At 50.6% G+C, this 13,197-nt stretch overlaps 1 protein-coding gene across 2 annotated transcripts in view; it reads right to left on the bottom strand.

Moving 5' to 3' along the window:
• BAX (BCL2 associated X, apoptosis regulator) overlaps positions 1-13,197 on the bottom strand; it is a 38,412-nt gene extending 25,215 nt beyond the window's left edge. For both annotated transcript variants that reach the window (XR_005779287.1, XM_040433773.1), the window contains exon 1: positions 13,025-13,197. Coding sequence is in view for 1 of the 2 variants with exons in the window: in XM_040433773.1 (XP_040289707.1) it covers positions 13,025-13,130 (106 nt within the window). In the remaining variant the exon portion in view is untranslated. The remainder of the gene's footprint in view (positions 1-13,024) is intronic.

Below are 13,197 nucleotides of genomic sequence, written 5' to 3'. Positions count from 1 at the left end.
GACAGATTGCCTCGAACACCTCCAGGTGCATGGACCACTCGCCCGAATCTATTGTCGTCCTGCTGAGGAAGTCCGCAGTCCAGTTCTCCACACCCGGGATGTAGATTGCTGAAATTGCCGGTACATGGGCCTCTGCCCACCGCAAGATCTTGGCAGGTTCCTGCATCTCCGCAAAGCTACGTGTTAGCCCTGGTGGTTGATGTACGCCACCTCCGTGGCGTTGTCCGACTAGACTCTGACCGGGCGACCCCCTAGGAGATGGGTCCAGTGCCGGTGGGATAGAAGAATTGCCCTGAGTTCCAGGACATTGATCGGAAGCTTGGACTCCGACCGAGACCATGTGCCTTGGACTGTCCTGGGAGGGAAAACTCCTCCCCAACCTTGCAGACTGGTGTCTGTGGTAACAACCGTCCAGGATATCGGAAGGAAGGAGCTTCCTAGAACTGGAACAGACAGCCACCAACAGAGGGGCGACCTCACCTGAGGAGAGAGGCAGATAGGACAGTCCAGACTCTCAGGCTCTGGAACGTGCGAGAGTGGAACTGGGCAAAGGGAATCGCCTCGAAACAGGCGACTATCTTCCCTAACGTTTTCATGCAGAGAATGGACGGGAGCCTGCAGTTGAGAAGAAATCTCACCGAGCGGTGTCAGGCCAGTCACTTGTCTGGAGGAAGGCGAACTTGTGCCGCTTTCGTGTCCAGAAGCATACCTAGAAACACAAGTTGCCTGGAGGGAGTCAGAGATGATTTCTGAAGATTGACCAGCCACCCAGAGCGTGCAAGGGCTTCCAGCATGATCTTGCTCGACAATTGAGCGAAAGAGGGAGCCTTGATGAGGATGTCGTCCAGATAAGGCATAAGGAAGATGCCTCTGCAACGGAGCAGGGCGAGGAGAGGGGCCAGAATTTTTGTGAGGACCCGAGGCGCAGTCGCCAGGCCGAACGGAAGGGCGACAAACTGGTACTTATAGTCTCCAATTGCAAACCTCAGGAAGCGCTGATGGCTCTGCGTGATGGGGACGTGAAGGTATGCGTCCTAGATATCTACAGACGAAAGGAATTCCCCCCCCCCGTTCTAGAGAAGCAATTACGGAACAAAGGGATTCCATCCAAAACCGCTGGACGCGGAGGAACCTGTTCAGCAGTTTGAGGTCCAGGATTGGGGGGCGCACAGATCCCTCCTTTTTGGGGACCACAAACAGTTTGAGTAGAACCCCTTGAACCTCTCTGCTGGGGGAACAGGAGATATGACTTCTTGGTCCAGGAGGGACCGAATGGCCTGGGAGAAGGCGGCCGCCCGCTCGGGGTCCCGTGGAGGACGGGATTGCAAAAACCTGTCTGGGGGGAGGGACGAGAACTCGATTGCGTACCCTGAGGATACAATCTCGAGTGCCCAAGCGTCGGAGAAGTGGGTCCACCAGATGTTCTGGAATAGGAGGAGGTGGCCCCCCACCCTGTTGGGTGGGGGCGCACCTTCAGGCTGAGGATTGCGGAAGGTCGAGCGGCCTGAGTCCTGGGACGCCAGGATGGCTTTTTGCAAATAGACGAAAGGGCCTACCACGGAAGGAACCTGACCTAGCGTGAGAGGCACGCTTCGCTCTAGGTTGTGGGAGATAGGTGCTCTTACCTCCTGTGGCCTTGGAAATAATTTCGTCCAGCCAGGTACCAAAGAGACGGACCCCGGCGAAGGGAAGACCGGTTAGAGAACGCTTGGAAGTCGCATCCGCTGCCCACACCTTTAGCCAGAGCTCGCGGCATAAGGTGACTGCAAGCGCTGAAGAGCACGCAATGAGGGCACCTGCATCCAAGGACGCCTCGCAGAGCAACTTCCCCGCCTGGGTGATCAGCTGTGCCAAGGATCGGAGGTCCTGACCAGGGACTTCAGATACCAGGTCCTAGTCCAGCTGGCTGCCCCACTCTGAGATTGCCTTTGCTACCCATGCAGAGGTGAACTCGGGCCTAAGGGCTGACCCTGTAGCTGCAAAGAGGGACTTCGTCAAGGATTCCATCCGACGGTCTTCAGGGGTCTGAAGGGAGGATCCATTGGCTACAGGAATAGCTGTATTTTTGGCTAGCTGTGCAAGCAGCTCTGGAGGATGCATCCAAGGAAGGTGCAGCCTGCGCTGGTGGAGAATTCTCAACCAAGCGACCCACTATAGATAGGGTGGATTGGGAGATTTTAGAGAGGTTTTCTGCCGCCTGAGAGAGGGTTCTGGCCAAAACCGGCAACTCAGATGCCAGAGGGGAAGGCAGAAGTACGGGCTGAAGTGGGGGCGGGCCCCTGCCTGGATGCCTGACAAGCAGTGCAGACAGAATCTGGTTGCCCGCAAGGGAATTTTGCCTGACACATGGAGCAGGCATAATGGACAGCTATGGGTAGCTTAGGATGAGCACCCGTGGGATCAGACATGATGGTTACCCAGGAAAAAAAAAAAAAAAAAAAAAAAAACACACCTCGAGGCTGAAGAGGGTACAGTGACCTGAGGAGAAGAGACAATAGTTCCTACCAGATGTGGTAAGCGGGAGACTGGAGCGCCCGGAGAGAGGTCCCGCCCCCTCCCAACCCGAATGCACTCCGCCTGCGTCCAAGAGATTGTCTTCCTCTAATAAAGATTACACCCCGCCGGCCGAGTCACGCAGGAGACCGGAGTGTGCCGCTTCCAGGGAGGAGGGGGGGTGAAGGCCAGGAGCAGGCATTACTTATCTGTCCTGCGGTCTTCTTTACACTTCCTCTTCTCCAGCAGGCTCACCTCTTCAGTTACTGGCACTGTAGTGGCAGGACACTGGAAGAGGGACTTGGATAGGTGACCCTTCTGCTGGCGTGATGCAGGGGAGCGAGGCTGCCCTGGTCCACCTTGTCTTCTTGTGGGGGAGGAGGAAGTGTGGCGGGCTAATGCTGGCATGCTCCCCTGGGTGAACAGGGAGGCTAGGCAACCACTATTTCCCACCTGAAAAGAAAAATTAAAAAAATAAACTAAAGGAAAAAAAATCTTCAAGGAGCTACCCTGCGGAGCAGGGAGGTCTTGTCTCCTATTGACACTAGAAAAAAACTGAAGCTCTCTCTCCAGGCTGGAGGGGGTGTAGCTGCGATGGGAGGGGCCAACAGCTTCTACCTAGTGTCAACGCCTCCTAGAGGACATAGCTATACCCACGGTTCCCATGTCTCCTAATGAATATGGGTGAGAAATTAGCAAACTCCTTAAAGGGTTTCTATCACTTCGTATGCCATAATTAGCTCTCAGACACTAGCGATCCGCTAGTGTCTGCTCTGGCCAACCATCCTAATATAAGAGCTTTTTGGGCAGCCGTTTTGCTAAAAAAATAACTTTTATAAATATGCTAATGAGCCTCTAGGTGCTATGTGGGCGTCATTAGCACCTAGAGGCTCCGTCTACCTTCATACACAGCCACCGCGTCCCTCCAGCCCGCCCATCTCCTGATGAATGCGATCCTCCGTGTGACGCAACGGACGAATTCTCGCGCATGCGCCGTGCGCGGCTGTATTCGGCGCATGCGCAGAGAATGTCTGACCGCTTCCCTGCTCAGACATCTCCACTGCGCCTGCGCCGATGACGTCATAGTGCTCCAAGGAACAGGCGCAGTGGAGATGTCTGAGCAGGGAAGCGGTCAGACATTCTCTGCGCATGCGCCGAATACAGCCGCGCACGGCGCATGCGCGAGAATTCGTCCGTTGCGTCACACGGAGGATCGCATTCATCAGGAGATGGGCGGGCTGGAGGGACACGCTGGGCGGTGGCTGTGTATGAAGGTAGACGGAGCCTCTAGGTGCTAATGACGCCCACATAGCACCTAGAGGCTCATTAGCATATTTATAAAAGTTATTTTTTTAGCAAAACGGCTGCCCAAAAAGCTCTTATATTAGGATGGTTGGCCAGAGCAGACACTAGCGGATCGCTAGTGTCTGAGAGCTAATTATGGCATACGAAGTGATAGAAACCCTTTAAAGGGATTCTGTCACCCCACAAAACTTTTTTTTTTTTTGGATAGTTAGATTCCTCATAGCGCGATATAGCAGAATATAATGCTCTTACTTACTTTCATGCGGCCGATTCTTTATAAAACGAAGTTTTATAATATGTAAATGAGGGCTCTACCAGCAAGTAGGGCGTCTACTTGCTGGTAGCCGCAGCAGAAAACCGCCCCCTCGCCGTGTTGATTGACCGGGCCAGCCGCGATCTCCTCCTCCGGCCCTGTCAGTAATTCAAAAATCGCGCGCCTCTGGTCATTCGGCGCAGGCGCTCTGAGATGAGGAGGCTCGTCTCCTCAGCACTCCCTCAGTGCGCCTGCGCCGATGAGGAGACGAGCCTCCTCATCTCAGAGCGCCTGCGCTGAATGACCAGAGGCGCGCGATTTTTGAATTACTGACAGGGCCGCCGGAGGAGGAGATCACGGCTGGCCCTGTCAATCAACACGGCGAGGGGGCGGTTTTCTGCTGCGGCTACCAGCAAGTTAGACGCCCTCATTTACATATTATAAAACTTCGTTTTATAAAGAATCGGCCGCATGATAGTAAGTAAGACTATTATATTCTCCTATATCGCGCTATGAGGAATCTAACTATCCAAAAAAAAAAAAAAGAGTTTTGTAGGGTGACAGAAACCCTTTAAGGGGTTTTCTGGGAATTAAATATTGACAGATAAAGGGGTTTTCCAGGACTCATACTGAAGGCCCATCCTCAGGATTATGGTTACACTGGGTATCGGAATAGATATTTTTTAGATACTTTGATCCCCTGTTTGGGTTGATACTGACATTTTCAGTATTTGGATACCAAGCTGCACTACTGGAAAGCGTATTAGCAGCTCAGATTAGAGAACAAAGCACGTTCTCATCAGCAGTGGAACCAGGGGAGAGCGCAGCAGAGGAGGCTTGGGGGGGAGGTGCGTTGGGAGGACGGAGATGCCCCATGTTTGCAGCGCCCCCAACTCTCTTGCTTGCTCCAGGGAGCAGTTTTATGTGCTGCCTCAAGGGCTGAGAGTCATGGTGCCGTAGAGGGAAGAACAGGAGTGAAGCAAAGGATTGGCCTGCAGTTACAGCCAATGTACAGAGAATCGGCTGCTGCAATCTGTGAGCTCTGATGTCATAGATCAGGCATCCTCAAACTGTGTCCCTCCAGCTGTTGCAAAACTACAACTCCCAGCATGCCCGAACAGCCTACAGGTATCAGCCTACAGCAGGGCATTGTGGGAGTTGTAGTTTTACAACAGCTGGAGGGCCGCAGTTTGAGGATGCCGGTCATAGATCTTCACTATAGTGCGTGTGTAGTAGTAGTGGATCCGGAAAACACACAGGAGCTGAGAAAGTGAGTGTCATGGGAGAGTGCAGGGATCCAGGAGGTTGTGGGGGTAGAACCGAGTATTGTTATACTGCACTTAGCATTGTGACAACCCTACTCAGGAAATGCCATCAATATCTGATCAGTGGTGGACCGACTCCAGGGACCGCTTATCTTTCAGCTGTGTGAAGAGGCCGCGGGGCTTTGGTGAGCGGTACGGCCTGTCCCAGCCAGTAATGTCACATTCATTGGTCACATGGCCTCGGCGCAGCTTACTCCCATTCACGTTAATGAGCCTGGGCTGCAATACCAAGCATAGCCCCTATACAATTGACATCATACTGATGACCTATTTTGAGTCCCTGAAAACCTCTTTAAAGGGAACCTGTCACCTCAAAAACGCATATAAAACGGCCAGCATTACCTCATAGTAGCCCCCAGTCTGTTAATAATCATATGTTTGATCCGGTAGTCTGATGCTCCATAGATTAAAAAATACAATGTTTTAAGCGCCAACAGCGCTATCTTGCCGTTCAGCTTGAAGTCAATTGGGCAGCGGCTTCCTCGCTTCAAGTCAAGGTAAGCACGCCCCCTAACCGTCCCCTTTTTTGTTAGATTGACAGCCTGCAGTGCGGCCGGGATCGCATAAGTCTCGCGCATGTGTTGTGCACTCCTTGGTAAGGCGCGATCTTGTCTCCGTCTGCTGCTGTTAGCCAGGTTTCAGCGGCGCACTTATGCGTTTTTGAGGTGACAGGTTTCCTTTAAGACGCTTTTACATGAGGGTTCAGAGAGATGCTCGTTTCCTGCGCTCAGCCCTAGTAAACATGGGAAGAATCAGCTAACAAACACCTTTTAAGTGGGCCTGAAAATGATTGTTCGGTTCTGACACAGGAGCCAGCGACAATCTCAGCTGCCTCATACCGTTTACAGCAAGCATTGTGAATAGGACTTTAAAAGAGTTTTTGTCACCAGATTTAACCCTATTAAGCTAGCTGACATCAGCGATGTGATAATGTCAGCTAAACATAACTAGTCTATTCCTACTTTTATCTATGCCCCCTTTACGCCAGAAATCGAACTTTTATAATATGCTAATTAGCCTCTAGGAGCAGGGGGGGCGTTGTTCCTGCTCCAAGAGGCTCCGTTCTCCCACCTTTGTCGCCTACCTACAAGTCCTGAATGACGGGGCCAGGCAGCGCTCGTATCTGTCTGCCAGCCCTGTGCTCTAGTGAAATCTCGTGCCGTTCAGCATTCGGCGCAGGAGCGGTGAGGAAGCTGGCAGCCTGCGCCGTGCCTGTGCCAAATGCTGAACGGCGCAAGATTTCACCAGAGAACAGGGCTGGCGTAACGGGGGCATAAAAAAAAAAAAAAAATAGGCTAGTTAGGTTTAGCTGACATTAGCACATCGCTAATGTCAGCTAGCTTAATAGGGTTAAATATGGTGACAGAATCCCTTTAAATAAGCGCTAAATGACTTGTTAAAGGGAATCTGTCACCAGTTGTAGGGTGTACAAACTAAGGGCAAAATAAACTAGCGACAGATCCCCTTAGCAAAATACCAGGTCACTTAGTTTAATTGATCCAGCCATTTTGCTAAAATCTTGTACTAAACAGCTCGAGTGCATGCCGAACGAGTGCCCATATTCGTGAGCTTGCGGCTCTCCACGTCCACCTGCTGCTGATTCATATAGAAAAAAAAAAAAAAAGTGTCTGAGGTAGGTGGGCGAGGAGTCGTGAGCTCATGAATATGGGACTCATTCAGTAGGCGCTCGAGCTGTTTAGCACAATAGGTGGATCAGTTAAAGAAAGTGACAGCATTTTGCTAACTGGATCTGTCGCTAGTTTATGTAACACTTTTTTGGTGTATTTTGCTCGTAAAATCTCCCTACTTTGAGATTCAGAGGTCCCAATTTCACAGGTCATTATTAGGGTGACATTCAAAGAAAAAGTCTGATAACCTCTCATGCTCTATTTACTGCTCTGGTTGAGTTATGACTGCTATCCAAGGACAAGAACCAACAAAACAAGGCAGATGGTGGTTGCTCGGTGGAGTTTCCTGGTATGAGTCACCATCCTATCTCTGTATGCTGTCATATAGACGTCTCCAAGACCACAGACAGCAACTCTACCTGGACCTGACTGTCCCTACAACAACACTGCTCCTGTGACAAAACACAGACCCAGGAGCAGAAGAAAGACTTCACCTTCACTTCAAGGGTGTTTCTGCTAGACGTGTCCAAAGAAGAGGCAGCCAATAACCTGGGACCCCCACAGTAAAGAGACCACACTGATTGGCAAGAAGGAATCATAGAAACATAGAATGTGTCGGCAGATAAGAACCATTTGGCCCATCTAGTCTGCCCAATATACTGAATACTATGGATTGCCCCCGGCCCTATCTTATATGAAGGATGGCCTTATGCCTATCCCATGCATGCTTAAACTCCTTCACTGTATTTGCAGCTACCACTTCTGCAGGAAGGCTATTCCATGCATCCACTACTCTCTCAGTAAAGTAATACTTCCTGATATTATTTTTAAACCTTTGCCCCTCTAATTTAAAACTATGTCCTCTTGTAGCAGTTTTTCTTCTTTTAGGGCTGGCCATGATCCCAGTTATCAGGAAATTCCATGGATTTTAAAGACATGATAGAGACAATGAGATGAGGTCAGACGCCAAGTGATGGAAACCTTTCTCCAGTAGTGGTCACCAAAATGTGACTATACAAAGCTATAAGGCCTATTCAATCAAAATACAACATAATATCATCATGGCCTCCTTGAAGAAAAGCAACAAAACTACCATTTCACCTGACAGCAGGTGTTTGTTGAAAAGGGGAGGGGTTTAGACTACTCCACTCCTCTGCCTTCAATGGAGAACAGGCTAGCTAAGCTCCACCCTTTCAGTTGGGGAGAGGATTAAGAGAAGGTCAGCCAGACCCCTCTGGGTATATTCATAAAGTCACACACACACACAACTGTCTCCTTTCTAGCTGAGCTTTCAGGTTCCAAATTTGACTCAAAAGTCATAAATCTGGATAAGAATTTTACGTTTGGATCCTGCCAAGAATGGATTCCAGATTACGTGTCCATGAAATTCAGTTACATAAGACTTAATAACTCTGGAGAGAATGAGACAAACATTTTCACAGCTCTGGAAGGGTGACATAACTGAGTTTATGGAAATTACCCTGGGTGTAAGCAGGAGCGGACATTTTTTTCCCTTTAATTTGTTTTTATAAAGTACCAAAAAAAGTGCACAAACCACCTCATTTTAATACAATACAAAAGTAATATTTTAGCATTGCTCAAAGGAGCAGCCATTTTGAAACAAATTAAATTGTAATACATCCATGGCATGGCGGAAGGTCATTTGCTGGCCAGAAGACCAAAATTCTTAAAGGGGATGTACCGCCATGACAGGATAGTATCTGAACATTGGGAGTCTGACCAGCGCACCAATCACTTGGGGAATGCAAGGATCTCCATTCTCATGACCGGTGAGGTTTGGGCGGATTACATTCTTTATGACATTTTGTAGGGGGCAATGGACGCAGGTCATGAGAAGGATACACCAGTAGGAGAAACCATGATGTAGGTTTTCTTTATGCACAACCAATGTCCCACAATATAGTCAATCCAGACTATAAGCCACTGATTGCGGGCGATACCATGTGACCAGGAGCTGCCATGTAGCTTCACTGTTGTTTAAAGCGCTAAACATGGCGTCCTATCATGAGAGGAGGACACAGAAAGGTGCGCTAACCACAGTACACACAGAAGAGAAAACTTACATCAAGATGAGCACATGCCTAATCTTCCTCAGCCCAAGAACACACCACCGCTCAGGGAAAGGGGACCCCTGCAATATATATTCTGTCAGGGCACATAGAGTTAATAAACCCCCTACTCCATATGACAGAGCCGCTCCTCCGGAGGACCGGACTGATCAGTCATTGAGGTGTCGACAGCAATGCAACCCATGAAGATGACTATTAGGCCTCATGCACACGACCATTGTGCGTTTTGCGGTCCACAAAACACAGATGGCGTCCGTGTGTGTTCCGCAATTTGCAGAACGGCGCGGACAGCCATTAATATAACTGCCTATTCTTGTCCGTTTTGCGGACAGGGTTTTTTTTTTTTTGCGGATCACAGAACGGAGCAACGGATGCGGAAAGCACACGGAGTGCTGTCCGCATCTTTTGCAGCCCCATTGAAGTGAAAGGGTCCGCATCCAAGCCGCAAATACTGCGGACCAAAACAACGGTCGTGTGCATGAGGCCTTACTGAAGTGAAGCCCCCCAGCGTCAGGTAGCTGCACAACAGCCTGCACTTTCGGCAGGATTGGACACTATTACATACCCATAAATACGGAGAATTGCTGGTACCATAAACCCCCCCCTCCCCCTTTCCTTCAGTAGTAATAAGTAAACCAGAATGATGCAAGTAATCAAACCTTCCCGTATGTCCCGTATCAGCTCAATGCTATCTATGATTTCCTGTTATCAGCCCGTAGCCCTTTACAATGCCCGATAGGGCTGGCGATTATCAGGAAGAAGTGCTCCCTATGACTGCCCGTCAGTGGAGGTCAGAGCTACATTTACATGCAGTGATCACGTTCACATCTATGAGGATGAGCGATGGCTGCCACTACTGGATATCGCTCATCCTCATACAGATTCACAGTTTCTGGACTGCACGCTCTGCTGCCCAGAAACGATGATGGAGGTGTCCGCTAGAACACTTGCTCGGGTGATCGGCGGCACCTTCACACAGGCAGATTACCAGGGGCGAGCGTATGTACAAACGGTCATCCCCGATAATGTGGCTGACAATCGAGCCGTGTAAAGCCCCCTAAAAGTGCCCTTTACATTAAAATTGCCTGAATAAGCACCAGCTGAGGATACGGGAAGTTGACCAGCGCTACTTTACCTTCATTTTCACTTGGCAATTATCAGAAGAGGTTAGAAAGGATTATCACACATTATTGCTCAGAGCCCCCTGATAACATTCATGTGAGATGCGGTTACATGTACAGGGGAAGTGCTGCCGCCAAGCATCCGTCTTTTCGGCCACATAAAAGATACAAATCACGACAAACGGGTTCGCTGGGCATGACTGTAAGGCCCAATATTCGTTCAGCTGATCACTGTGTAAAAGGGCCCTAGGCCAGACACTTTAGATAGCTGTTGACCAAATAATGATCGTATGGCAGCAGATCATGCGGTGCAATCACGCTCTGCTGCCGGCAAACAAGTCTGTATGGGGAAGAACGATGGCATTAGCGATTACTCTTCCCCATACTGTGAAGGAGATCCCTGAATGTAATAGCAGCAGTCTACTCCACTGACGAGCAGGCGATTGCTGGTGTTCCGTGAAAATTCCCTACCCTCGTCACTTCCTGTTGTGACGCGGCCGCACCAGACATGACGTTCCCAGCTTTGGAAGGAGGTGTGCTGCGCCGCGCAGGCGCACAACGACGGGAGTAGGGAAATTTCACACCAGGGTTGGGGAGAAGGAGCCACCTAATGCACTTGCGCCTTACCTCTCAGCTGGACACCGGCCGACACTGCGCATGCGCCGGGAGCCTCAGCAGCGGCTAGAGGGCAAGGGAAAAATTACGTGCCAGTGCGCAAGCGCAGTTAACTACTCCCGTCGGGATATACCGCGCGTGCGCACCAGCAGACAGGGAGATCTCTTATATTGAGCATCCATCCGATCACAGCGACTGTGCAGTGTGGGGGTAGGGAGATCTGATGGCCTTTTGTTCTGTTAAATCTCCCTACCACTCACTGCGCACGCGCAGTGTCTGATCATCTGGAACCAGCTGAGAGGTAAGGCACAAGCCCCTTCTCCCCAACTCTGGTGTGAAATTTTCCTACCCCGTCGTTGTGCGCCTGTGCGGTGCGGCACACCTCCTTCCAAAGCTGGGAACGTCATGTCCTGTGCGGCCGCGTCACAACAGGAAGTGACGAGGGTAGGGAAATTTCAGGGAACACCGGAAAGGAACGCTTGCCTCCCGACAGTCGTTTGCTGTATCGTCCCGTGTAAAGGGGCAATAAGGAAAGAGAGAATGGGGTGTGTAGAAATCCAACAGCCTGATCCTTATCTCCCCACCATCTGCTTTTGGAGGAGAATCAGGACACCACCATGTGCATCAGACTTCTCCTTGTACACAACAGTCAACCCTCTGCGTCTAAGGCCTCGTGCACATGAGCGAAGCTTCAGATTTTCTGCAGATCAGATGCGTACCCGTTCACGGGGCCACAAATGATGAGGATACACCGTGTGATGTCCGTGGTCACAAATAAGAAAGAACATGTCCTATTCTTGACAGTTTTGGTGACAAGGATAGGAGTTTGAAAAAATAAATGAAAATAAAAAATTCTGCGGCATGCACACGACCGGGATCTGTGTTTTGCAGATGCACAATGGATATGGATATGTGCATGAGGGCTAACAGATAGCATGCACTGCATCCACAGAGGTGCGAGTGGTGACGATCCCTGCATCCAACCACACCCTCTACCATTTTCTGTAGGGAAGGGGAAATTAGCGTGCGCAAAACACGGATCCGCATAAAATACGGATGACATCTGTGGACTGCAGAACGGACATACGGATGCGGCAGCACACGCTGTTCTGTCCAAAAATGCGGATCGGGTGTGGACCAAAAATCCGTCCTTACCTGCAGGAACCAATCACATCCCAGCTCTCATCTTCCAAGAGTCACCTGACTGGTTTCTATGGGTATCTCCTCCATTTATCCTCTGCATTCAGCACCAAAATCTGCCCTCCCCACATCATCGCCCGTCATTACACCGGTCCCTTCTAGGGTCGGCATCAGTCACCACACAAGCCGTTTGGCCATAGTCCTCACTCCTCTGGACTTCTCCTGTGCTGCACCCATCCTATGGAATTCTGTACTATTAGGCCACGTTCACACCACCGTCTGGGGCCCCAGCAGTTCTACAGATAGGACGGGAACATGTCAGCGCTATTTCTCTTGTCAAACCAATGGGACCCAGAATGCACTCACTACATCGGGTACTGCTGGCGCCCATCGTGTGACAGATCCGGCACTGCGCCTAACATTTAACATTCAGGACAAACCAGTCCTTTCGCCCTATTGGGGTGTAAAAACATCACGGATAAGGATCCTCCTCAGCTACCCACCTGCCACAAGCATTATCTGCCCTCCTTGTAACGCCATATATCTCCAGCAGGGCATATGACTGGATGCTGGCAAGGGCCCCAAGATGCCTTCAGTGCCTCAAACTACAGCCCTCACTTACTATGGCCATCTGTGGGTCACACCTGTATACAGCCTGGCTGGTCACAGATATGGCCTCACAGTGCCACTCTTACCAAGCGGGAGCACTTACACGACCACTTACATAGGACTGGCGGGCCCTGGGGACAACATTAACCCCTTTAGAGTGTCAGCTCCTGCTGCAGGGTCCTTTTTCCTGTGTTTCCAGGCAGCCAGGGCCCTATATACAGAAGGGGCCACATAAGCATCACCACATCACGTGACCCCAGGAGCCATAAACCCCAAGTCTATGTCCAAAGAATGCAAAGCTGGGACTTGTAGTTCTACAGCAGGCTACACCTCACCACATGACGATTACCATATACACACTGTGAAGTACTGGATGTACAGGGTAGAGGCCTGAGCATGCTAATATGAGGGGACTCCCCACATTACTGCTGTCTGTACCGCTCACCTGAGCCGCCGCTGCTCTCCCTGCGTCCATTTCTTTCCGGGGCCCCTCCGCTGGCTCCCTCGCCCTCTTGCTGGGGACAATCCCCGCCAGCTCCCTGATCCGCCATCAGTTCCTCGTACAGTGACCACCTAAACTATGTTCCTGCCGCCAATACTCCCCAGAGCGCCCAGCGA

Source organism: Bufo bufo, chromosome 1 (assembly GCF_905171765.1).
Source record: "Bufo bufo chromosome 1, aBufBuf1.1, whole genome shotgun sequence".
Taxonomy (NCBI): domain Eukaryota; kingdom Metazoa; phylum Chordata; class Amphibia; order Anura; family Bufonidae; genus Bufo; species Bufo bufo.
Note: the sequence above shows the minus strand (reverse complement) of the source record. Positions and strands in the feature narration are given on the sequence as shown.